The following is a 26,319-nucleotide window of genomic DNA, read 5'->3' as shown; positions in this document are numbered from 1 at the left end:
CAGGCTATGTTGGATGCTGTTCTGAAATCTTTTTTTTTTTTTAAAGCTTTTTTAAAAAAATATATTTTATTGATTTTTTACAGAGAGGAAGGGAGAGGGATAGAGAGTTAGAAACATCGATGAGAGAGAAGCATTGATCAGCTGCCTCCTGCACACTCCCTACTGGGGATGTGCCTGCAACCAAGGTACATGCCCTTGACCGGAATCAAACCTGGGACCCTTGAGTCCGCAGGCCAACGCTCTATCCACTGAGCCAAACCGGTTAGGGCATGTTCTGAAATCTTGTCAGATAATTCCAACATCGAGTTCACCTTGGCACTGCCATCAGCTGATTGTCCTTCATCATCAAATTGTGTGCTTCGTGTGGTGAGAGATTTCCACGTGTATCCTGGGCATTTTGGTTATGGTGTTGGGGAGACTCCTGATTCTTTTCAAATGTTCTGTTTCCGCAGCTGGTCACCTGTTTCAGCTGAGGGTATAGGGTTTGGCCTTTTTTTGTGGACTTTGGTTCCAATGACAGTTTAGTTTACAAAGCCCCTGCAGAACCACCCGGGCCCGCCTCGCTGTCCTGGTGCTGCGGCCCCCCCTCAGTCCCGGCGGGTCCCCAGGAGCCCGGGGTCGCTGGTCACTGTCTATGCAGGTGGTTTTCCTGCTGCTGTCGCTGCGGGCAGACAGGACCCCTGGCCCGATCATGGGTCTGGGGGAAGCCGCCCCGTCAGCAGTTCCCAGCAGGAGAGGAAACCCACAGCTGGGCCCTCTGCGCATGCCTGGCGATGCTCAGAGCTGCTGAGGCCATTGGCTGCTCTGCTCACAGACCGAGAGCAGGAGCCACAGAGAAGCCCTGGAAAGGCTCTCGCTGTCCCCACTGGCCCCGGAGGCCACTGGCAGCCCCCACGCCTGTACATTTGACCCTGGGTCCATCCCTGCCATTGCCCCAGCCCAGTGGCCAGAGCTGGCGGACGCCCCGGGGGCAGAGGGGCCATGAGGGCAGCTCTCTGGGCCTTGGGAGTCGGGCCCCTTCTCCTCACTCTCCGGGCAGTCCCCATCGGTGAGTTTCTTCTTCATCCACGGAACCTTCTGGAGGCAGCGGCTCTGTAGATGCCGAGGTGCTAGGTGTGAGGACCCCCTGCTCTGACCAGCTGCCGGGGTCTCGCTCAGCTCGGAGGGGGTGGGAGATCCTGAGGTAGGAGGGTATGTGGACCCCAACGTTCAGACCCCTGGAGACTCTTGTCCCAACACTGAGCAGGTCCCCTCCCAGGGTGAACCCAGGGCCCCCCGTCCCACTGCTCAGAGCCTAGGGTGTGGGCTGGGTCAGAGCCTGGATGAAATGAGGGAACATGGCTGGGGTCTGGTCTCAATGACTAGACTGACAGGAGGTGCGATGGGTCCAACAGGGGGCTGTTCCACCCCCTGTGCCCTGGAGCAGGGCTGGGAGGCGGGGGTGGGGGACGTTGCTACCTCTGGCGGTGAGGCTGAGCATTGGGCCCGGTGCTGGGACATGGAGGACAGCTATAGCCCCAGGGAGATGCCGCACCAGGCTGGGGGCACAGGGGTGTGGGAGCTGTTGGTCCAGAGGCCGCGAGGCAGAGTCCTGGGCAGGAAGCTGCAGAGAGGGGCCTGCATGCAGCCCTGAAGGAACAGCATGGAGAGGACGGAGGTGAGGCCGAGCCCCTGCGGGACCTGCCTACAGTAGCATGGGTGCGTGTGCATGTATGCGTGTGAGAGAAGAATGTGAGCGTGTGTGCGTATGCATGTGAGTGTACATTCATGTGAGTGTGCATTCGTGTGAGTGTACGAGTGTGAGTGTGTGTCAGGGCAGGGAGGCAGGAGAGGGTAGCAGCATTCGGTACCCTGGAAGCTGACTGACGGAAGAAAACGTCACTGCCCAGGCTGACCCGGGGTCCAGCGAGGAGATGACGACACAGCTGGACAGAGGGGGCACCCAGGTGGTGGGGTGGGAATCTGGTGGCAGGGAGGTGGGGGCGGGGGAATGGCTGCAGGGGCCCTGTTGTGTGTTAGGGACTCGGGCACTGGTGCAGTTCACAGGCTGGGAGGCCGGGAGGAGGCGCGGGTGGAGCAGTGCCGCTGAAGGCCCCAGCGGGAGGTGGGAGGGCCTGCTTCCTCCGGGCCCCGCGGGCAGCCCTGGCGGTGGTCTGGGGTGACCCAGGCTGGGACGAGGTGGCCCCCCTCTCAGGAGTCCTGGGGCCGCTGTTTTATTTCCCTGCACCAGCCCAGGACTGGGGCTGTGATGAGGTGGGGGTTGCCAGGGGCTGAGGAAAAAACCAGGGTGCGAGGCCTAGGAAGGGTGTGGCTGGGGGCAAGCTTCCGGGTCACTTTTCTAATCTGGCTCTACCGGCAGCAAGGCCTTGGGGGTGGCCCCAGGCAAATGCAGAGGCCATCATCACTGGGCTCACCCTCCACCTCCCCTCCCCTGGCACCCAGTGGTCTGACCCGCTGAGGCTGGCCTGTCCCTCCGCAGGCGGACCGGGCAACCTGAAACTGGCGAACAGATACAGTGAGTGTGACGGATTGGTGCTGGTCCAGCACGAGGGTGTGTGGGGACACGTGTGCAACCAGGAGTGGACGCTGGCGGAGGCATCGGTGGTCTGCAGGCAGCTGGGCTGCGGCCAGGCGGTGGGGGCCCCCAAGTATGTCCCGCTGCCCCATGAGAGGCGGCAGCCCGTGCTCCACAACGTGTCCTGCAGGGGGGACGAGTCCTCCCTGTGGGAGTGCAGCCTCGGGGCGTGGACGCAGACCCAGTGCCCCCACGAGTGGATGGTGGTGGCGCTGTGCACCAGTAAGTCAGTGCTGGGACCTGGGCGAGGGGAGGAGGAGGGAGGGGGGGAGGCAGGGGACAGGGTGTGGGAGGGGAGGGGGATGGGAGGAGAGGCAGGCAGGTCTATGGCGCTCTGGGTGGACTCCTTTTGGGCACAGGAGCCCGCCTGGCCCCTCTAGCCAGGCCCAGTCTCATCTCCATTCCATGTCCTTGCGAGGCCCTGTTCTAGGTGCTGGGCACGCAGCTGGGGATCACCCGCACCTTCCCGCGGGCAGAGCTGGGCTCCCGGGGAGAGACAGGGAAAACCAAGGACCCAGTAAAGCAGCAGCTGGAATGAGGAGCAGGGGTCGGACAGAGGGGGGGGGGGGCGCCCGGTCTTCTAGACACTTGAGGAGGCTGAGGGGCCCACGTGGGTATCTAATCAGGATTTCTCACCCGGAGGCAGGGTGTCTGTCTGTGGGCACTTAGGGTCCCGCCTCTGACGCAGCCCCACTGCTCGGGTTGTGGGGTGCAGGCGCCCTTTTCAAAAACGAGTAGGTTGTCAGGAGCATGACAGCAGCGCATCACACCAGGCGCGGCCCCTCTGAGGGGGTCCTTCTGAGCGAGGGGCCCTGTGTGACTGCCTGGTCGGAAGGGGCCCCCTCAGCCCAGCACTGACACCCGAGGAAGGAGCAGGGCCCGCCTCTGGGGCTGGGACCCCGGGCGGGTGGAGAGCCTGGGAGCTGCCCTGCCCAAGTGGAAATGTCTGTGGGGGCAGCCGCAGGCCCCCACTGAGGTGGGGACAGCAGCGGCTGCCCCTTCTGAGTGTGGCTCGTGCTTTCCAGACGGAACTTTCCGGGAGATCCGGCTGGTGAAGGGCCGAAGCCCCTGCTCCGGGCTCCCCGAGATCAGGAACCTGAACGGCATCGACCGCCTCTGTGGCCTGCATGAGACGGAGGCCACAGTGTTCTGCCAGGAGCTGGGGTGCGGCCCCGCGCTGCAGGCTTCCCGCCAAGATGCAGGCCCTGGCGGGAAGTACATGACTTGCCAGGGCACGGAGCCCACCATCCGAAACTGCAGACTCAACAACAACCTCCGCAGCGGCTGCGACTTCCAGCAAGACGCAGAGGTGGTCTGTTCAGGTGAGGCCACCCCCACACCTGCCCCCCTTCCCCTCGCGGACACCTGTGCTGCTTGCTGCTCAGAGGAAGTGGAGCAGGTGGGGGTCGGGGGAGAGAAGAGGAAAGCGCTGAGTCAGAGGTGAGAGGGCATTGCCCACATCCACCGCAGAGTAGGGGCAGGCTGAGGCAGTGCCCTGCGGCCTGAGGGCCTTGACGTTGCCTCCAAGATTGGACAGGGCCTTGATGCCACCACCTGGGCAGGCGCAGGCTGTGACATGCATGGGCGCCTGCAGCAGGTGTCCCAAACCTCTGTCCTGGGGGAAGCACCCAGGGACCCTGCTTTGTTCTGCGTGCAGGGCGCACCGGCCTCTGGCTGTCAGTCTGTCCACTGCTTGGCGGACACAATGCCTGTATACAGAGGACCTCCTCTGGCCGGAGCGCCCTGGGGTCCAGGGAGATGGCTCCAGGTGAGCTGTTTACCTGAGAACACCGGCTCCTGACTGAGAATTTGTCTCCTCCCCCAGGACACATTGAGGCCCGGCTGGTGGGCGGCGAGCACCCCTGTGCTGGGCGCCTGGAGGTGAGGCGTGGCCTGACCTGGGGCACCGTCTGCGACCAGGACCTGGACCAGGCCACGGCCGACGTGGTGTGTCGGGAGCTGCAGTGTGGCATGGCCGCGTCCACACCCCCGGGCGCGCACTTCGGCCAGGGCTCTGGGCCCGTGTGGACGGAGGCCTTCCGCTGTGCAGGCAACGAGTCCCTGCTGTTCCACTGCCCTCGGGCGCCTGGGCACCAGTGTGGGCACAGCCAGGACGCCGGGCTCAGGTGCTCAGGTGAGGCCGGGAGGGTGGGCTCTGAGGCTCCCCTGCCTACTTTCCCACCAGCCTTCCTCTGGGATTCCTCCTGGGTGTTCCAACCCAGCGCACAGAGGTGCCTCCAGCCAGGAGGGTGTCCTGTTCCGGTTAGAGGAAGTGGCTGCTGTGGGTTGAGGGGAGGGGAGGAGAGGGGGGTGGGAGCCTGGTCCTAGAAGAATGTTCTACCCCGGCCCGCCCAGGGCAGGCCACGAAGTGTGGGCTTCTCTGCACAGATGTGTGAGCCAGTGCTGAGCCTGGGGAACAAGGGATCTGGTCAGAGCCAGGTGACAGCTCGGTGGCCACCACACGGGGTGCAAAGAAAGAAATTGCCATTTGCTGGGTGTCCGGGTCAAAGGGGAGCCTGACACCCCGTCCCCACAGAGTTCCGGCTGGTCAACGGCAGCAGCAGCTGTGAGGGGCGCGTGGAGCTCCAGGTTCAGGGGGCCTGGGCACCCCTCTGTGCCGCCCACTGGGACCTGGCAGACGCCACCGTCCTCTGCCACCAGCTCAACTGTGGCAGTGCCCTGGCCGCGCCCCAAGGAGGTCACTTTGGGCACGGAAGCGCTCCCCTCTGGCCCGACAGGTTTCACTGTGCGGGGACAGAGCCCTATTTGTGGAATTGCCCGGTGAGCACCCTGGGCGCCCCGGCCTGTGCCCCGGGAAACTCGGCCTCCGTGGTCTGCTCAGGTGGGTCAGCAAGAGCCATGGGCAGAGGGGCTGGGAGGGGACGGGGCTGAGGCGGGGGGAGGTCCTCTCCCCTTTCCAGGCCGAGGGTGCCGCCCCTGCCCCTGCCAGCGCCTCCCACGCCCCGCCTCTCTCCCCAGGTCTCCGCCACGCCCTGCGGCTGCGGGATGGGCAGAGCCGCTGCGATGGCCGCGTGGAGGTGTCCCTGGACGGCGTGTGGGGCCGCGTCCTGGACGACGCGTGGGACGTGCGCGGCGCGGGCGTGGTGTGCCGGCAGCTGGGGTGCGGAGAGGCGGAGCGGGCCTACGATGCGGCCGCCCCGGGGCGCGGGGCCGGCGTGGGGCTGAGCCGCGTGCGCTGTCTGGGCAGCGAGGCCCGCCTGGCCCAGTGCAACGTGTCCGCGTCGCGGCTGGTGCCGGCGGGGACGTGGCGGGACGCGGGCGTGGTGTGCGCTGGTGAGTGAGGCCCCGGCCCGCGCATCCGTCCGCCCGGAGCCGGAGCCGGGGCCGCGCTGACCGGGTGTCTCCGCAGGGAGCCGCCGCGTGCGCCTGGCCGCGGGGCCGGGCCGCTGTGCGGGGCGCGTGGAGGTGCTGCACGGGGGCGCGTGGGGCACCGTGTGCGATGACGGCTGGGACCTGCGGGACGCGCACGTGGTGTGCAGGCAGCTGGGCTGCGGCCACGCCCTGGGCGCCCTGGGGGCGGCGCACTTCGGGTCCGGGTCCGGGCGCATCTGGATGGACGAGCTGGGCTGCGAGGGCAACGAGTCTGCGCTGTGGCGGTGCCCGTCGGGGGGCTGGGGCCAGCACGACTGCGGGCACAAGGAGGACGCCGGCGTCTTCTGCTCAGGTCAGTCCCGGGAGCTGAGTTCTCTGGGCAGCGGGTATCTGAGGGTCGTGGTGTCTTCGTGGTAACAGCGCGCGCTGGCCCTTTGCGGGCTCGCTCCTGGGTCCAGGGCCTCCGCTCTTCCCCGCAAGGAGAACTCCACAGTGGATGCTCGGTGTGGTCCTGGAACTGCAATGCCTGCGGTTTCCCCCCTTCTCAGGAGGTCACCTCACACTCCGTCCTGTGCCAGCGCCTTTGGGTGTATGCTTAACCGGCTGCAGGACTTTTTCCAGAGTATCTTTAAGGCTTTTAGCTCACACACATCTGAGGCTCTTTATGGGGTTCTTGTCTGGGTGGGATGGTGGTTGAGGGACAGAATTTTGCCACTGACTGGGGGCCTGAGCCTGGAGACGCCTGGGGAGGGGTTGGGTGTCCAAGTGTGATCTCTTCTTATTGCTTTTGGTTCCTATTTTGCTTTAGGAAAGTTTTCCTAAACTATGTTTAGAAGATTGTATATTTTTCAGTCATTCTGTTGTGGTTTTTTTTTTTTTTTTTTAATTATTATTTCAGAGAGAGGAAAGGAAAGGGAGAGCTAGATGGAGACATCAGTGATGAGAGAGATCCTCCTGCCCCCTACTGAGGACCAGGCCTACAACAAAGGCATGTGCCCTGACTGGGAATCGAACCATTGACCTCCTGGTTCATAGGTCAATGCTCAACCACTGCGCCACGCTGGCCAGGCTGTCATTGTGTTTTTCATGCCCTTACAGTTCTTCCTCTGACTGGTGGACTCCCCAGGCAGCTGCTGCTGCTGGGGACCAGCTTGGCAGGGGCGGGGGACGCTCTGTTCCTGATAGGACCGAGCCTGGCAGCAGGGCTCCACAGCAAGAGGCCCAGGCGTGGAACAGCACGGTCACTCCTGCCCACTCACTCCGTTGGCCAGAGCCTGGAGGCCAGACTGGGTGGGCGGGGAATAGACTCATTCATTGCAAGGAGCGTGGACACAGGCAGATCTGTGACCACTTCTGTAATGTGTCACGGATGTATTTCCTTCCCGTGTTTTCTCTAAGCCTATTTTAATCAGTTATGACTGTCACATGCAATTCATACCCAACTTTCTTCATTGATCCTGGTATATAGAGATATAGGCCCTCATAACAATTTTAAAGGATTGCCTAATACTCGGATATGTGGCAATATTTAGTCCCCCTGTTGGAATTACACTGGCCAATGGTATTGTGACGGTCCTTGGACACTGGCCAGCCTGGACTGGTGCTGTGTCCCAATGCTCCGGGCTAATTCCTTTTTTCTTTTTTTAAATTTTTATAGTCACTGCTAAATGGGTCATCTTATGCAAAAATATTATTTTGTATTTCAAATAATTTCCAAGGTTGGGTTTCTAGACAATCAGCTGGCACACCTGCTAAGACGTTACAGCTTGGGCGTCACGCTGGTGGCCTGTGCTTAACTGCTGGCTGCTTCCTTAGGTGGGAGATGGCTGTGGGGGTGCGGGGTCGACGCCAGGGCCCCTCTGGTCCGATGGCTTTGAGCGGCATCGGTCTCAGTGCTGGGGCCCCTCCTTCAGAGACTTCCCCTGGCCTGACTGTTCTTGTCTTGCAGAGTCCGTGGCCCTGAGGCTGCAAGGGGGCACCCAGCTCTGTGCTGGGTGGCTGGAGGTGTTCTACAACGGCACGTGGGGCGCCGTGTGCGGTAACTCCCTGAAGGAGAACTCCTTGTCCATCATTTGCAAGCAGCTGGGCTGTGGGGAGCAGGGCTGGCTGGAGAACAGGCCCGTCCCCACTGGCCTGGGCGTCTCCTGGCTGGACAACATTGAGTGCCGCAGGCTGCAAAACTCTACGCTGTGGCAGTGCCCCTCAGCCCCGTGGCATCCGCGCTCCTGTGCCCACGGAGAAGAGATCTGGATCACCTGTACAGGTGGGCCCCTGGCGGTCTCTGGCGGGTCTGGGCACCCTCAGGGGCTGCACTGGCCCGTGGCTGCGGGCCCGGGCATCCCTGGGGCTTCACAGACTTCATTCTGAAGCTTTTCGGGGCGTTGACTCTGGGACGGCCCCTGTTTAATCCAATAGGATTGTCAGCGAAAACGACGCAGGACCCCGGGGAGACCCTCAACTGCTCCGCCACCCGCAGCTGCCCAGGTACTCCCCTGCCCCTCTGCCGGCCAGGCCGCACCCCAGCCCCGCCCTGCGGTGACCACAGCCCCCTTTTCCAGAGGAAGGCTCGGTGCGCGTGAGCGGGGGCGAGGACAGCTGCTCTGGCCGCGTGGAGCTCTGGCACGCGGGCTCCTGGGGCACCGTGTGCGACGATGCCTGGGACCTGGCGGACGCGGAGGTCGTGTGCCGCCAGCTGGGCTGTGGCAGGGCCATCAGCGCCCTGGCCGGGGCCGCCTTTGGTCCGGGCTCAGGGCCTGTGTGGCTGGACGAGGTGGGGTGCCGGGGCAGCGAGGCGTCCCTGTGGGGCTGCCCAGCGGAGCCGTGGGGACGTGCGGACTGCGGGCACAAGGAGGATGCGGGCGTGCGCTGCTCCCGTGAGTGGGCAGGAGGCGGCGGGGGGGTAGTTGGGGGCTGGGAAGGGGGTCTCAGGAGAGCTCCTCTGGCGTGTCCCCCCACTGTGGGTGCTCCCAGGGCCCCGAGGCTGCCCCTGTGCTAGGTCGCTCTGAGGGGTGGGGCACAGGCTGCCTCTCTGGGGCTTCAAAGACATGACAGGCTCAGGCTGAGTGGGGCTGGGGCACTGCTCAGAGGGCCTGGGCTGCTCAGGGCTATGGCCGCCTCTTCTTACTCGCCCCAAGGTCTGGCCCGTTTCTCCTGCAGGTGACAGAGGGACCACGGTCCGCCCACCAGCATCAGGTGGGTGTGCTTTTCCTCACCCTCAGTCCACACGCTCCGGTCTGACCCTGACCCAGAGGAGCTTGCAATGGGGTTACAAGGAGGGGCGCCCTGGAGTCTCCTGTGGGCACCTGTGCCGCAGTCTGGGGGTGCTGAGGTCATCAGGGGCAGGGCCGCAGTGCCGGAGACGCCCTGTGGTTGGAGGAACACGGCTGCCCGTCCTTGTGCCAGCCGGGTGGAGAGCCGTGAAGAGGGACAGCAGGCCTGGGCCCTGTCCCAGCTACTTCTGGGGTCTTTCTCTTGCCAACTGGAGGTTTTGGCCCTCGTGTGCTGTGGCCTCTTAGAAACGTGGCTATGTCCAAAGCACAGGTGAGGGCAGTGGCTGTCAGGACTGTAGGAGCTGCCCTTCTGCCCCTCCCTTCTGTGCCCTCCCCCTTGGCCCTGAGCTGTGTGACCCCCTCAGGGCCAACTCTGGGGGAGGAGCAGGACAAAGCCCATCTCGCTTCTGGGTGCCCCTCCCCCCACTCAGGTGGTCCAGGCCAGAGGTCACAATTCCCCAGGCAGTGCAAGCGCTCAGGGAAGACCCGCCTCTCACTGTCCCTACAGGCCCTGCCTTGGCCCCACTGCCTTCCCTCAAGGCTGGGACCCTGCCCATGATCTTCTGCTTCGTTCTGGGCACTCTCCTGGGCTGCGTCTCCCTGATCCTGGGGGTGCAGTGGTACCGCAGAGGAGCCTGCAGAGGTAGGTGGTAGGCATGGCCTATGAGGGTGACACAGGGCCTGGGGATGGGAGGGCTGGGGGGCATACTCTGCGAGCCCAGCCTGTTGCAGGCCCTCTCTGTCCTGGTCACTGCCCTGCACGCTGGGTGTCACCCGATCTCCCCTGTGACGACTTGTCAGTGACCCACGACTTGTCGGGGACCCACGACTTGTCGGGGACAGGGGGCTCTGGGCTCTGCTCTGCTTCTGAGAGGAGCTGGGTGAGAAGATTCGTGGTCCTAGGGCTGCCTGGGGTGGGACAGGCTCGAGTGTTCCCCATTCCTGTATCACCTGAATAGCTGGGGAGCTCTCTGGTCTTGGGTGCCCACAGAAGGGTGTGTTACTTGTGCTCCTGATGGGCGCCGAGGCAGGAGGAGCTGAGGGGTCGAGGGTCCCACCCTGCGGGGGCCGGCAGCTGTGGCCTTAGGCAGCAGCAGTGTCAGGACTGCAGGTTTGGGTGTGGCCTTTGCAGGTTTTGGAATGTGGGGGACCCGGCCCTCCGAAGTTGTTTATGAGGACATTGGAGCTGTCCCCATGGGGGAGAAGGTCGAAGGGTCCAGTGTGCCCCAGGACCTGCTGCCGGAAGAGGACTATGACGATGCCTGGGAGCCCGAGCCAGGCCCTGAGGAGCCGGAGGAGGAGCCGGAGGAGGGGACGGCCCTGAGCTCCGTGGGTGTGCACCTGTGCGCCGCGGCGTCCGCTGTGCTTGTCCTGCTGTACTGCTCCTATGTCCACAGCTCTGCCCTGGCCAGCGCCTACATTTAAAGATCCCAGGAGCCCCCTCTCTGTGTGTCTGTAACCCTCACTGCTGTCGGGCTTGGGCTTTGATACGCGGCTGTCCCTTCAGAGTTGCTTGTTACCCTGGAATCTTATGAGCAGACGTGGCGTTTAGGGAGGGCCCTAGATTTTTATTTGGGCATCTTTTCATGGCTGTGCACAGAGTCCTTCCAGAACCCTGTTCCCAGTCAGCTTTCGGGGGAGCAGATGGTGGGAGGAGACACGTGTGAGCACCGCTTTACTCTCACGCCCACTCGCTGTCCATCCTTGTCTGCCCCTCTGGCTTTGAGGTGCAATGACCAACCAGGGCCCAGACGTCCTGGAGGCTCCGAGGAATTGCTCAGAACACCATGCATGTCTCTCCCCTTAAGTACAGGTGGACTCCGCACCCTCCGGGCCCCAGAGGGCAGGCTGGGACGGAAAACCGCGGTGGCCCCGGCTGCAGGATGCGATGCCCAGGAGCTGGCCATCGGGGACACCAGCAAGACTCCTGGGAGCTTTCATGTTTCTCATTTCTAAAAAAGATGCCATTAAACTCCCTTTGAACGCATTCATCCATCCATTCGTTCACCTCAGAACATTCCCCAGACATCCACCGTGGGCAGGTTCTGTTTTCGACCCCCCAACCCTCTGCCTCGCTCTGGCCTGATATGGGCTCTGAGTGTTTTCAACTCTCCTCACCCACAGCCTTTTGCCCGAAGGTTCTACAGGGTGTGGGGTGGGCTCCCTGTGAACCAGCTCCTGGCCACTCTACTCTCGCCTGCAGACAGCCCTCCCCCTGGCTCAGGTGCTGTGCCAGGGTCCCCAGCACCCAGAGCTGTCCTGCCCTGATGACGCACAGAGCCCTTTGTGACCACACCTCCCTGACCACACCTCACACACCCTCTGTGGGAAGTGTTTCTCTGTGTCCTCTTCCCTGTGTGGGTCTGGGATAGGTTCACACATGACCACATATCTGACCTCTGCTGACTCACTCTCCCATGTAAATGTCTTGGGAAGGACCAGGTTAAATCATCCTGTGAGTCCCTCATCTATAGGGTCTCCCAGTGATGGCAGCAATTACCGGCCGCCTCTCAGGGTTCCCTTGAGGGTCTGGCCAGCCGGCTGGGGGTTCTCTCTGAGCACTGCCTCCCACCCCCAGTTCTCCCCCCGTGCCCACCCCCTGGGCTGTGAGAGAGGCACAGCTTGTGCTCTCCAGGACCACTGTGCTGCAGACAATGAAAGTCAGTCCCTTCTGGACAGGAAGCCCGGTGAAGGAGATGGGGTGATGTCCACAGAGGTTGGACGGGGCCTCTGGGGTGAAGTGGGTGAGGAAGGCTAATTGCTGGGCCCTGGGAATGTGGCAGGAACAGCTCCTGACAGAGCCTTGGGGCGACAAGGAGTGTCCTGGATGTCTGAGCTCACCTTGCACCCCTGTGCACACACACAGGAGCCTCCCTCTGGCCTCAAGAGGTGGCCAGCCTGGCTCGCAGTGCATGCTAGGTGTTCCCGAGGTCCGAGCTGGGTGCTGGGCCAAGTGCATGGCCAGGCTGCGGTGTGGGAGGGGCGGAGCCTCAGCACAGAGGGTCCTGCCCACAGGGTCGGCCTCCCTCTCGGGAAGGGGCGGAGGACCGAGCTGCCCTCTCTTAAACTGCTTCTCTGGCAAATCTTTTGGAAAGTAACTTTCACTGATGATATTCTGGTTAGAAAATAATACACATGATTATAATTTTTTTTAATATCTCTTTATTGATTTCAGAGAGGAAGGGAGAGGGCAAGAGATAGAAACATCATTGATGAGAGAGAATCATGGATCAGCTGCCTCCTGCATGCCCCCTAGTGGGGATCAAACCTGTGACCCAGGCATGTGCCCTTGACCGGAATCTAACCTGGGACCCTTCAGTCCGCAGGCCAACGCTCTATCCACTGAGCCAAACTGGCCAGGGCATGATTATACATTTTAAAACTAATGGAGCCAAGGAAGAAAATGAACTGCCCGCCTCACACACACACACAACCATGCACAATAAAATAAACAAAAAGAAAATGAAAACCATTATTCTCTCCGAAATGAATACATGCACTCTCCTTGGTTTGTATCCTTTGAGAACTTTTCTTTGAACAGAGGCACAGATGTAAGCATGAGCTACAGCGATGCATCGGGCGCACATTAGTGCTTCCTGTGCGTTTCCCACTGGAAACACGCGCTAACGTACGCACTCGTCAACCGTCATGCTAAAGGGCTTCCCAGCCTTCCTTTCTACGCATCTGCGTCCAGTGCTCTTCCAGGACTCCCTCCTCGCAGACAGGTGTCTGCCTCCCTTCCTCCTGCTGGTCGCAGGTCATGCACGTTCCTGCTGGTTTTGGTCCAATTGCTGGGTCCTGATGACACACTGAACGATCCGTGTTCATCCACACGCCTTTTGTGTGAGGCAGAGAGAGGTGCACCTCCCACGGGCCGGCTCCTGGCTCCAAGGTGGTTGTCGCCCGCCCATCTCTCACCTGGCCCTGCAGGAGTCCAGCCCCGGCCTCGCCATGTGCTGTGGGGCTGCCTGGGCCCAGGCCTGGTGTCTGAGCCTCTGCTCCACGTGACAGATGGTGGCACTGATACGGGGGAGGCGGGCGGGGCTCACGGGCTTCCTTCTCAGATGGCTCAGCGCTGAGCTGGAGTCCACCGCCCGCGCCGGTGCGGAGCACACCTCCCGGGCCTGAGGGGCTCAGCAACAGAGGTGCCCAGGGATGGCATCGTCCCCTCGGCGGCTGTGGCCCCTCCTCCTGGCCTGCTGGACCCTCCCTGCGGGTGAGTGCTGCTGGCCTGAGGGCTGGGGGCTCAGAGGACGGCCTGTCAAGGGAGGGGACACTGTCACATGGTGTGTGCATCCCGGGAGCTCGGCCGGGGCCTGGGGTGGGGGCTGTCTCAGCCCTTCGCAGGCGAGTGAGGATGACCCGTGCACGTGGGAAAAGCCACGGGGAAAGGCCATTCCTTTTTGTTACCATTTTCTTTCGTAAATGTCATCTACCCCGAGCGTGAGAGAACGAGGAAATTGAAGTGAAGGGTACAGATTAGGAGGGAAGGCGAAAATTCGATTTCAAATTTTTGAAAATTCCGGACAAAACGTTCTCGAGCGGGCCACGCACGACCTCCACCTCCCTGTGTTCTGTCCCAAGGCCCTGCGGCGGAGTCCGTGGCCCTGCTGAGAGGCGGGAACCGCTGCGAGGGCCTGGTGCGGGTCCAGCTGGGCGGCCGGCGGGGCCCAGTGTGCGGGGACCACTGGGGCCTGCAGGAGGCGGCGGTCGTCTGCCGGCAGCTGGACTGTGGCGGGGCCCACGTGGCGCCCACCTACGTGATGTGGCCCCAGGAGAGGCAGCCCTCCTTGCTGCAGGGCGTGAGGTGCCAGGGCTCAGAGGCCTCACTCTGGGACTGCGCCCCGGGGTCGTGGGAGAAGCCGGAGGGCTGCGCGTGTGAGTGCATCGGCGCGGTCCACTGCACAGGTAGGAGGCGGGGGCATGTCAGAGGCAGCCCCTGGGTGGAAGCCCAGGACCCAAGACCGTGACCCTCAGGCCCTCATGGCATTGTCCTGGCCCCATAGGAGCAGGGCCCGGGATGGCTCAGGTGTGGGGGGCACTGTGCTTCCCAGCTGCGGGTTGCACACCCAGGGCAGCCCTTTCGGGGTTCATTGGCCTCCTCCCGCCAATGGTCAAGCATTGGGCCCCAGGGGGACCACACGAGAGAAAAGGGAGCCTGTTTCCCTCTCCCACTGGCCCCTCTGCTCTGGCGGGGCTCCCAGGGCGCCCAAGTCCCAGAAGCTGGAGTGCTTGGAGCTCAGTCCTGCCGTCCCTGTTGGAGGCCTTCGGGCAGCAGGAGGGGGAGCAGCCGCCCCTCCTGGGGGATCCTGGGAGGGAAAGAATTGCCTCTGCAGAGAAACCCAGGGCTCTGCCTCCCCGGAAGGCCAAACCCTCTGTCCGGGAGCCGCTGTGTGCAGAGTGGGGTGCGCGCCCCAGGCCGGTGGGGCGCAGGTGAGCAGCAGGCGGGTCCTGTGCTTCTGCAGGTGGGACGCTGGCGAAAGTGGGGCTCAGCGGCGGAGGCAGCCCCTGCGCGGGGACCTTTGAGATCAGATTGTCTGGAAACCCTGGTATGACGTGCGGTTTGCACGTGGAGGAGGCGAGTGTCTTCTGCAGGAGTCTGGGGTGTGGCCCCGTGCTCCAGGCGTCCAGACCCCACCTCACCGGGGGCTCTGGGGGCTGGGGACCTAAGATCGTGACCTGCCGGGGAACAGAGTCCAGCATCTTCAACTGCAGGTTCAATATGAACTTTCAGGACCAGTGCAACCTGCCGACAGATGCGCAGGTCGTGTGTTCAGGTAAGGACGTGCAGTCTGTGAGGGAGGCATCCTTTCATAGCTGTGTTCAGGGGACTGAAGGGGCCATCCACTGACTAGAGAGGCGGGGTGGGGTGTGGGGGATTGTCCACGCCCTGCCACCAGCCTGCATCCCTGCCCTGGGAGGTACTGGGTGCAGCTAGTGCCGGGGTTTAAACTGACCAAGTGACTAAAGTGCTGGCCGGACACAGAATCCAAGTCAGGGGAGGGTGTGTGTGTGTGTGGGGGGCGGGGGCAGACGTGGGAGCCCTGGGCCCTTCGAGTGCATGGGCATGGGGGCTGTGTTCACTTACCCCGGCTTGGTGGAGCCCCAGGGGGTGGGAAATGAATGTTTGCTGTCGGAATAGGAGTGAGATGCCAAGGGATGGGAGGGTCCTCCCCGCCTGCAGGTCCCACGTACCCCGGTGCCCCTCAGGGCTGGCCCAGCAGGTGGTTCTGGTCCTCCTGTCCTTCCTCCCCCTGGGACTGGAGGGCGGGAAGGCCTGCAAAGCTCCAGCCCTGCCCCTGAGGGGCTGTTTCAGCCCAGTGTCTGCCCCCAGGACACACTGAGGCCCGGCTGGCGGGCGGCGAGCACCCCTGTGCTGGGCGCCTGGAGGTGAGGCGTGGCCTGACATGGGGCGCCGTCTGCGACCAGGACCTGGACCAGGCCACGGCCGACGTGGTGTGTCGGGAGCTGCAGTGTGGCTCAGCTCTGTCCACACCCCGGGCAGCGCACTTCGGCCAGGGCTCTGGGTCCGTGTGGACGGAGGCCTTCCGCTGTGCAGGCAACGAGTCCCTGCTGTTCCACTGCCCTCGGGCGCCTGGGCACCAGTGTGGGCATGGCCAGGATGCCGGGCTCAGGTGCTCGGGGGAAAGTAAGTTTTTATGTGATTGTAAGGGGAATTGTCTCTTATTTTCCTTTCGGATTGTTTGTTGCCACTATATAGCAATACAACTAAAGTTTGTGTATTGATCCTGTACCCTCGACTTCCCTGAATGTATTAGCTTTAATCGTTCAATGTGGGGTCTGTAGGATTTTCTGTATAGATCATGTCTCTCAGGCCCTGATCACTATGAACCTCAGCAGATAGGTTTATTCCTCCTCTCCAACCTGAATGCCTTTTATGTCTTTTCTTGCCTAATTGTTCTGGCTGGAACTTTCAAGATAAAGTGGAACAGCAGTGGTGAGAGGAGTGCTGACCTGGGGGGAGGGGGAGGCGGGGGCGGGGAACTTTTCAGCTTCTCACCATTGAGTATGTTAGCTGCGGGTTTTTCATAAATGCCCTTCATCATGCTGAGGAATGTTCCCTTCTTTTCCTAGTTCATTGAGTGTTTTTATCACGAGAATCTGTTGGATTTTGTCAGATGCTTTTTCTGCATCAACTGGGATGCTCATGCTTTGTTTGGTTTTAAAAAATATATATGTTTTTATTGATTTTTAGAGAGAAGGGAGAGGGAGAGAGAGAGAGAAACACTGATGAGAGAGAAACATCGATTGGCTGCCTCCTTCACGCCCCACACGGGATCAGGCCTACAACCCAGGTATGTGCCCTGTCTCGGAATCAATGGTAACCTCCTGGTTCGTAGGTAGATGTTCAACCGCTGAGCCACACCAGCCAGGCTCCATTCATTTTATTTTTAAAGTCAATAAATTCTCTTTAGTTCCTTTTAAAATAATTGATATCTCTTTATTGAAATTCCGTATATCATGAGATGTCATTAAACTGGTTTTCTTCAGCTCTTTGAGCACATTTAAGACACTTATTTAAGGTCTTTATCTAGTAAGTATAATGATTTCGTTTCCTCAGGGACAGCTTCTGTGTGTGTTTTTCCATGTGAATGTGTCATAGTTTCTTGATACTTTGCATAAACGAGACATTGCTAAATTACTATAGTATGGTTACTTTAAAAATCAGATTCTCCCACCCACTGTTTGTTGCTGCTAATTGCTGTGGGTCACAGTTGTTTGTTAAGTGACTTTTTACACTCTTTGTGTAAAGATTCTACTCTTTCTCATGTGTGACCAATGAGGTCTCGTTTTATTTTATTTTATTTTTTTTGTTATCTTAGTGGTGATAGCAATTTGACAGAGATTTTCTTAAATGCAAAACAAATAAAACATAAAATTCGTCCAGTCTTTGCATATTAGCTCTTTGTTGGAGCATAGCTTCAAGGCTGGGGCAGGCCATTTTTTCAACTCTGCCTTAGCATTCCTTCTTGCCTGGCAGAGCCAGACTTGCCAAGTTTTTGCTTCATTAAGTGTTTCTTAGTTGTAAGTTTTTGATTAGATACTAGAGTTTTCAAAAAAGTTGGTTATGACAGTTTTACAAGCCTAAACATTATTTATTTGTGTTTCAAAATTCATCTTTATTGTTGAAAGTATTACAGAGTCCCCCTCCACCCCCATTGACCCCCTCCCCCTGCTCCCACCCCCTCCCCAGGCCGTCATCCCACGATTGTCTGTGTCCATGAGTTATGCATGTATGCATATAAGTTCTTTGGTTCATCTCTTCCCGTGCGCCCCCCTCCCCACCTCTCTCTGAGATTTATCAGCGTGTTGCAGGCTTCCATGTCCCTGAATAAGCCTAAACATTACTCAGAGGAGAGGTGCAGTTTGGGGGTTCCCTCCTCTGCCATGTCTCAGGCTTTCCTTCCCAATTCCAGGGTGCAGCGTAGGTTGAGGTTCTAGTGATCAGGGCCTGAGAGCACGGCCGGCGGTGATGCTCTGCTGCTCCGGGGTCCTGGCGGGTCAGTAGAAGCAGCAGCGGTGCAGAGAGCGGGTCTGCCTCAGTGTCCCCTTCCTGCCTGCACGGAGGCAGCATTCCACCACTTCGCTGCTCACTGGGATCCTGTTTCTGCTTGCACGTCAGGCTCCTGGAGAAGCTGATTTTGCCTGTTTCCCCAGGTTAACCGTCACTGCAGCGGAGGGTGCTCCATCTTGGTGTTCTCTACCTGCCATTGACAGCGATGTCACTCCCCAAAGATGTTTGCTTGCTCCCAGCTGTCCTTCCCCGGTGCGGGAGTGGCTGTGTTGAACGAAGCCTGCACTAAGGAAGGGTCTGCAGGGTCGGGAGCAATGCTGACACCCTCTTCCCTCAACCCCCCCCCCACCCTAGGGTTCCAGCTGGTCAACGGCAGCAGCAGCTGTGAGGGGCGCGTGGAGCTCCAGGTTCAGGGGGCCTGGGCACCCCTCTGTGCCGCCCACTGGGACCTGGCAGACGCCACCGTCCTCTGCCACCAGCTCAACTGTGGCAGTGCCCTGGCCGCGCCCCGAGGAGGTCACTTTGGGCACGGAAGCGCTCCCCTCTGGCCCGACAGGTTTCACTGTGCGGGGACAGAGCCCTATTTGTGGAATTGCCCGGTGAGCACCCTGGGCGCCCCGGCCTGTGCCCCGGGAAACTCGGCCTCCGTGGTCTGCTCAGGTGGGTCAGCAAGAGCCATGGGCAGAGGGGCTGGGAGGGGACGGGGCTGAGGCGGGGGGCGGTCCTCTCCCCTTTCCAGGCCCAGGGTGCTGCCCCTCGCCCTGCCAGCCCCTCCCACGCCCCGCCTCTCTCCCCAGGTCTCCGCCACGCCCTGCGGCTGCGGGATGGGCAGAGCCGCTGTGACGGCCGCGTGGAGGTGTCCCTGGACGGCGTGTGGGGCCGCGTCCTGGACGACGCGTGGGACGTGAGCGGCGCGGGCGTGGTGTGCCGGCAGCTGGGGTGCGGAGAGGCGGAGCGGGCCTACGATGCGGCCGCCCCGGGGCGCGGGGCCGGCGTGGGGCTGAGCCGCGTGCGCTGTCTGGGCAGCGAGGCCCGCCTGGCCCAGTGCAACGTGTCCGCGTCGCGGCTGGTGCCGGCGGGGACGTGGCGGGACGCGGGCGTGGTGTGCGCTGGTGAGTGAGGCCCCGGCCCGCGCATCCGTCCGCCCGGAGCCGGAGCCGGGGCCGCGCTGACCGGGTGTCTCCGCAGGGAGCCGCCGCGTGCGCCTGGCCGCGGGGCCGGGCCGCTGTGCGGGGCGCGTGGAGGTGCTGCACGGGGGCGCGTGGGGCACCGTGTGCGATGACGGCTGGGACCTGCGGGACGCGCACGTGGTGTGCAGGCAGCTGGGCTGCGGCCACGCCCTGGGCGCCCTGGGGGCGGCGCACTTCGGGTCCGGGTCCGGGCGCATCTGGATGGATGAGCTGGGCTGCGAGGGCAACGAGTCTGCGCTGTGGCGGTGCCCGTCGGGGGGCTGGGGCCAGCACGACTGCGGGCACAAGGAGGACGCCGGCGTCTTCTGCTCAGGTCGGTGCAGCCCCCCGGCCCGCGGCCCCCTGCACGGCGGGCGGGCGGGCGGGTTCTCGCTGAGCCTCTCCCCCTGCAGGGCTCACAGACCTGAGGCTGCGGGACGGCAGCGGGCCCTGCTCCGGGCGCCTGGAGGTGTTCTACAACGGCACCTGGGGAGGCGTGTGCCGGACGCTGAGCCCTGCCTCCCTGGGCGTCCTGTGTGGCCAGCTGGGCTGTGGGCCGCAGGGACAGCTCCAGGCGGCGGCGGGGACCGGGAAGGCCCCCGGGACGCTCTGGGTGGCCTCCATTCAGTGCCGGCACAGGCACGACCTGTCCCTGTGGCAGTGCCCGTCAGCCCCCTGGGACCAGCATTCGTGCTCCAGCCAGGAGGAGGCCTGGGTGGTGTGTGCAGGTGAGGGAGCCGTGGGGGGGGGGGGGGGGGCGGCGGTCTGTAAGGATCGAGCCCCAGGGCTGGCCCGACATGGATTCCCTGCAGCGGTCATGGCGCAGCCCCTTTGCACTAAGGCAGTGGTTCTCAACCTGTGGGTCGCGACCCCTTTGGGGGTCGAACGACCCTTTCTCAGGGGTCGCCTAAGACCATCGGAAAACACATATATAATTACATATTGTTTTTGTGATGAATCACTATGCTTTAATTATGTTCAATTTATAACAATGAAAATACATCCTGCATATCAGATATTTACCTGACGATTCATAACAGTAGCGACATTACAGTTATGAAGTGGCAACGAAAATAATTTTATGGTTGGGGGTCCCCACCACATGAGGAACTGGATTAAAGGGTCGCGGCGAGAGGAAGGTAGAGTCTAAGGAAGGACGCTACCACCCTCACTTTGCCTTAGAGAGTCCTTGCCCTGAGGGTCTGAGCTGGCGGGTCATCTGGAGTCTTCTGAGACCTCCTGACTCCCCCACCGTGGGGAGCAGGACCCCTGGGTGCGCAGCTTCCCGTAGGGAAATGTGCTGCGGGGAGAAGCCCAGGCCAGTGTGGGGAATCCTCACCCTGCGTGCCTACCCCTCGGCTAAACGTATAGAGTCTATACTATAGACCTTTCCTCATCTGAGGCAGGCATTCCAGGTGCTGGGAAGAGAACAAGGAAACGTATTTCACAGAATTTGAAACTGCCAACCTTGCAAATATCCGATGGGTCCTACTTTCCTACACAGAAAAGGCAGGAGGAACTCCTCCGGACCCCGGGGAGACCCTCAACTGCTCAGCCACCCGCAGCTGCCCAGGTACTCCCCTGCCCCTTTGCCTGCCAGGCCGCACCCCAGCCCCGCCCTGCAGTGACCACAGCCCCCTTTTCCAGAGGAAGGCTCGGTGCGCGTGAGCGGGGGCGAGGACAGCTGCTCCGGGCGCGTGGAGCTCTGGCACGCGGGCTCCTGGGGCACCGTGTGCGACGATGCCTGGGACCTGGCGGACGCGGAGGTCGTGTGCCGCCAGCTGGGCTGTGGCAGGGCCATCAGCGCCCTGGCCGGGGCCGCCTTTGGTCCGGGCTCAGGGCCTGTGTGGCTGGACGAGGTGGGGTGCCGGGGCAGCGAGGCGTCCCTGTGGGGCTGCCCAGCGGAGCCGTGGGGACGTGCGGACTGCGGGCACAAGGAGGACGCGGGCGTGCGCTGCTCCGGTGAGTGGGCCGGCGTGTGATGGGAAGTTTCCTCGCTGCGTTCTCTTGGGAAGAAGCTGAATTGTTGTGGTTTCTGCTAACATTTGGGGGGCATCTCTTGTTTTTTTACCCCCAACTCATGTCTACTCCGGGGGAGCTGGGGTTTGTGTCAAGTGCAGTGTGGCAGCCTCATTCTGTTTGCAGAGAACAAAAATGACCACAGTGATCCCCACTGTGCGCGTCTCACTGAGCCGGAGTAGCTAGCTCCCTGCGCCATGCAGGGGGGCGGGGGGGGGGGCGGCTGCTCAGGAGCCTCTGTTTTGGACCCATGATAGTCACTGTTTTCGAGCGGAAACCTCAAGCCCTCACCAGCACACACCAGTCAATCATGGGGTGCTTTGCCCAGCAGATACCCCCTCAGCAGTTCAGGAGCACATGGTGGCCCCTGAGGGTGAGGGAGTGGGCCCTGGCAGCTGCCTTCTCCCCCTCAGCCACCATGAACCGCTCATGGTCTCTCCTTCCACAGAGCCTGGCCCTGCTCCCCTGTGGAACCCAGAGCCCTGCCCGGTGCTCAGGGCGGTCAGCGCCGTCCTGGGAGCACTTCTTGGTCTTCTCTTCCTGGGCCTCCTGGGCCTCCTGATCCTGCTGCGAATCACACGAGCCAAGCAGAGAGGTGTGTGCACCCACCGGTCCCGATGGCCGGCATGGCAGAAACCAGCGGAAGCTGAACACTGGTGTTGGGGTCCCTGACGTGGGGTTTCACTTCGAGTGAGTGGCCTTTTCTCGGCCACACAGAGTGACTTAGAAATTAGTCAGCCTCAGGCCCCTGGGACTCGGTGCTGACCCTAGGAGGTCCCACCGGGAATCCACCTGGAGGCTCACTGGGCAGCAGCCTCAGGCCCTGCTGAGAGCGGCTGGTGGCCAGGGGTGGGAGGGCACGGAGGGCCTGGTCCCATCACTGTAGCCTCCCAGGCCCTGCCCAAAGCATCCTGCCTTTCTGCTGCCGAAGTGGGGTTCCCCCCCTGAAAGTCCTGCCCCCGCCCCCAGCCCACGGACTCATCCATACCCGGGGGTCTGAGTGTGACCCTGCTCCACTCCTCCGCAGGCCTGGGAAGTTCGGAGGTGTCTCCTGGAGAGCCCACCTATGATGTCATCGGGGAAGTGCCTCTCGCAGGGCTGTACGAGGAAATCGAGGAGGAGCCCCAGGGTGAGGAGGATCAGGGTGTCTGTGTTCCCAGCTCCAGAAGCCAGGTGGGGGGGCCCAGCAGGTGGGAACCTTGGGGAGGGGGTGTGCTTGTGCTTCTGAGTGGCTGGAGCTCGCAGCCTCAGTGTCCTCACCTGGAGGACGAGCGTGACAGAACCAGTCATGTGCTGTGCCCGGATGGTTGAGGCGCCCCGGTATCCAGATGCCCGGAGGTCTCTGTCAGGTGGTGGTTTTTGTTTTTATATTTTTATTGATTTCAGAGAGGAAGGGAGAGAGAAATAGAAACATCCATTGATCTGATTGTGCCTCCTGCACACCCCACACTGGGGATGGAGCCCGCAACCCGGGCATGGGCCCTGGCCAGGAATCGAACTGTGACCTCCTGGTTCAGAGGTCGATGCTCAATCGCTGAGCCACGCCGGCTGGGCTGTCAAGTGTTTCTGGTGACACTGCTAAGCTTTCCTAACAAGAGGGACGTCGTCAGGCCAGGCCCCTGGTGATGAATCAGACGTGGCTTCCGGGGGATCCGTGACCCGGCGCCTCGCGTGCCTGTTTCAGGAGGGGCAGCGAGCCTCACGGACGGACAGTCTGGGCCGGAGGAGGGTTACGACGAGGCTGCATTTCCTCTGGAGGAGATGACGCTGTGAAGACCTGGAGGTAGAGTTGCCGCTGACAGAGTGGAAAGCACAGTTCGTGGTTCCCCTTTACGATGGTGTTGAATCCCAAACACACAGGAGCATTTGGGGGACTGTCCTCAAGCCTCTAGGTGAAACCCCGTCTCCTCCCACCCCTGCCCCCTCGCCCCCATTCCTTCTGGGAGACACACGCCTGTGCATCCACAACACAAACACAGACGCCTGTAGAAATCCATAGTTATGTTCGCCATTTCTTTAACGACATCCGTGGCGAGCCCTGGTTGGTGTGCTCAGTGGTTAGAGCATTGACCCTCGCACCTGGGTTGCAGGCTCAATCCCTGGGCCTGGTGGAGGCGTATGCGGGAGGCAACCAATCAATGTGTCTCACATCCATATTTCTCTCTCTCTCTCCCCCAGCCCCCCATTTCACTCTCTCTCTCAAAAAAAAAAAATCAATGGGAAAATATCCTTGGGTGAGGATTAACCAAAAAAACCCCCCAAAAAACAAACATATTTAGCAACATCTTCAGGTACCACTCACTGGAGGGCTCTGTGTCACTGGGCAGGCATCTGCTTTCCTTTTTTTTTTTTTTTAATCCTCATCTGAGGATATGTTTATTGATTTTCGAGAGAGTAAGGGGGAAAGAGAGAGAGAAACATTGATCCGTCACCTTCGGTACTTGCCCAATCAGGCATTGACCCTGCAACTTAGGCACGTGCCCGAATCGGGAATTGAACCCGCAACCTTTGCGGTGTATGGGACATCACTCCAACCCACTGAGCCACCTGGCTGGGGCTGCTGCTTCTTTTTTCTTGTAAACTCTCCTTAATTGGGTCCAAAGTGTCCTGTAGCTTTTCTACATGTGTAATCATGTCATCTGTGAATAATGACGGGCCCTTTCCTTTCCTTTAGACCTTTAACCTCTTTTTTGTTGTGCCTTATTTCAAGGGCCAGGCCGCTCGGCCCCATATCGAATGTGGCAGCACAGTGGCCGCGCGCCTCCCGATTTCCTTTCACCATTAAATACAGTATTGGATGTGTTTTTGTGGTCAGTGCCATTTATCAGAGGAAGGGAAACCAGCCTGTTGCCAATTTCCTAAGGGTTTTGGTTTTTATCATGAAGTGCTGACTTTAATGCTTGTGCATCTGTTAAGATGATCCATGATTTCCTCCCCTTTGTGGTCATTGTGGTGAGCTGCATTGGTTGATTTTCAAGTGTTAATCCAACCTTGGGTTAAGCAAACTAACCTCTGTCGTGACCTATTTCTTATTCATTATCTCTATTACAGGAATCAGTTTGGCAATATGTTGGATCAATAGTTAGAAGAGGGCTTGATGTGTAATTTTCCTTTGCTGTAAATGCTTCTGTCTCATTTCTTTTGGCATGAGGATTATTTAGGTCTCATAAAAATTAGGAGATTTCCCTTCTTTAAGAAGTAATTGTGAAATTTTGTGTAGCCCTCATTTTATATCTTCCTTAAATGCTTGGAAGAATTTGACAGTGAAGCCCTCTGGGCCTAGAATTTTCTTTTCTGGGGAATTTTCCTTTTCAGATTTAATTTTTAAAACTGTAGATAATTGAATTATTCGTGCTTTCTATTTCTTCTTAGATCTTGTTCGTGAATTTCTTTTTATCGATGAACTGACAATATTATCTACATTTTAAATTCATTGACATAAAGTTATTGATAATATCTTTGTACTATCTTTTAAATGTCTACAATACCTATACTTATGTGCCTTTTTTCAATGTCGATAGTGGTACTTTGTGACTGCTCTGTTATTCTTGATCAGTGTTGCTAGGGGTTAACCATTTCACTAGCATCTTCAAGGCCTTAGGAAACATGTGCCTTTGACTTCCTTCATTTCTTTAAATTGAACATCTGATTTCAGTTTCACTTGTTTCTGCTCTGATCTGTATAATCTTTTTCTTTCTACTTATTGTAGCTTTTTGGTAGTGATATTTAGACCACTTATTTTCCACATTTCTTCTTTTTAATGTGTACATGTAAATTTATAAACTTTCCTTGTAATGTCGCTTCAGTTACATACCAAGAGTTATAGGCTGTATTTTTGTTTTAACAGCATACAATAAACTTCATATATTGACAGTATGTAAATGGTGATAAGTCTTGACACACGTGTACATTGAGGAAGCCATCACAGCAATCTGGGGAGTGGACTGGTCCCCAAAGATTTTTCCTGTCCTTTTGTATGTCTCTCTCCACCCCCACAGCTAATCATTGTTCAACTTTTTGTCACTGTAGAGTAGTTTATACTTTGGGGAATTTATATAAGTGGAATTAATACAGAAGGTACTCTTCTGGGTGTTGGGGGGACCAGCTGGCTTTTGTTCACTTGGCATAATTATTGTGTTTAGAAAGTTTCCTTAGAAAATTTTGTTAATAAAGTTTGCAGCTAAATGTATAAGAGATATTGGTATTAAGTTTTCTCGTTATGTCTTTCTCTGGTTTTAATACAAGGTTGACACTGACCTCACAGAATGAGTTGGGCAGTATTCTTTCTTGTTTAATTTTACGAAAACGTTTGGGTTGAATTGGTTTTATCTATTTCTTAAATTTTTGGTAGATTTTACCAGTGAAGCCATCTAGGCCTGGGGTTTTGTTTGCAGGAATGTTTTTAACTATAATTTCAATTTTTAGTGGATATAAGCTTACTGATGTAGGGGGGAGGCGGATTGGGAGATGGTGGAAGAGGCCATAGAGGGGATAAATGGTGATGAAAAAAAAAAAAAAAGACTATTCATGTAATTTATTCCTTTTTGTATAAGCTTCATTAGATTGTACCTTTCAAGGAATTTGTCCATTTTGTGTGTGTTCCTGAGTTTATAGGTATAAAGTAGTTCATAATATTCCCTATTGTCCTTTAATATCTGTACAATGCGAGTTGATAATAATACATCAATATTCACTCATTAATGACAACAAACATACCATACTGATATACGGTGCTAATGATAAGGGAAACTGGGTGTGAGCCTCAGATGTACTTTTCGTGTGGTCTGCTCAATTTTTATGTAAATCTAGAAATGATCTCAGCAGTAGTCTATTTAAAATAAAAGCCCATCTTTCCTGCAGGGACTGGCTGTCTGAGATACATTGAGGGGAGAGACCTTTGGCAAGCACAGTGGTCAGTGAGCTCACGCTGCCCGCCGGGGCCCTGGCCCTTCTCTGTGCCCTTCAGGGTGCTGGCTGTGCTCAGCTGGGGACTGTGCTCACAAGGGTCCCTGTTTACCTGTGGGAGGGGGTCCCTGCTCCCAGCACCTCAGCGTCCACCCCAAGGGGACAGACTGTACTTTAAGATCAGAAGCAAATGAAGGAGTCACCACTGCCTCTCATTTTCCGCCAGAGTAAGAATTCCCTGCGTCTTCTCCTGAAAATGTGAACGTCTTATATTTAGACAGGAGACGATCCGGGGCATGCCGTGACATTCCAATCTTGCCTTTTGGACAATCGTCCCTGATTTTCTTCTAGATGTTTCTGAAAAGACAAATCTGTTTTTGTCTTGACCTATTTTATTGTGGGGAAAAAAAGTGATACCAGAATCGCTTTGCTATGCCTTTTACTTCCGTTTGAAATGGCAGAACCCCCAGGACCTCCGCACATCTGCTCATCTGCGGCCTATCTGAGCCAAAG

At 58.9% G+C, this 26,319-nt stretch overlaps 1 protein-coding gene across 1 annotated transcript; it reads left to right on the top strand.

The window, feature by feature from the left end:
- Positions 1-981: 981 nt before the first annotated feature.
- On the top strand, positions 982-25,356 carry SCART1 (scavenger receptor family member expressed on T cells 1). The gene is made up of 27 exons (XM_059661988.1): positions 982-1,048; positions 2,480-2,797; positions 3,601-3,897; positions 4,401-4,709; positions 5,112-5,417; positions 5,555-5,869; positions 5,946-6,260; positions 7,857-8,171; positions 8,324-8,392; positions 8,467-8,781; positions 9,065-9,100; positions 9,686-9,820; positions 10,310-10,506; positions 10,991-11,179; positions 13,315-13,393; positions 13,762-14,085; positions 14,643-14,954; positions 15,512-15,826; positions 18,068-18,373; positions 18,511-18,825; positions 18,902-19,216; positions 19,296-19,610; positions 20,387-20,455; positions 20,530-20,844; positions 21,350-21,496; positions 21,929-22,030; positions 22,586-25,356. The coding sequence occupies exons 1-27, from the start codon at positions 982-984 to the stop codon at positions 22,672-22,674; spliced, it is 6,186 nt and encodes a 2,061-aa protein (XP_059517971.1). The 3' UTR covers positions 22,675-25,356.
- The last annotated feature ends 963 nt before the right edge of the window (positions 25,357-26,319 follow it).

The sequence above is a fragment of the Myotis daubentonii genome, chromosome 13, assembly GCF_963259705.1.
Source record: "Myotis daubentonii chromosome 13, mMyoDau2.1, whole genome shotgun sequence".
NCBI classification, from domain to species: domain Eukaryota; kingdom Metazoa; phylum Chordata; class Mammalia; order Chiroptera; family Vespertilionidae; genus Myotis; species Myotis daubentonii.
The sequence above is the reverse complement of the archived record's forward strand: the minus strand, read 5'-3'. Positions and strand labels throughout refer to the sequence as shown.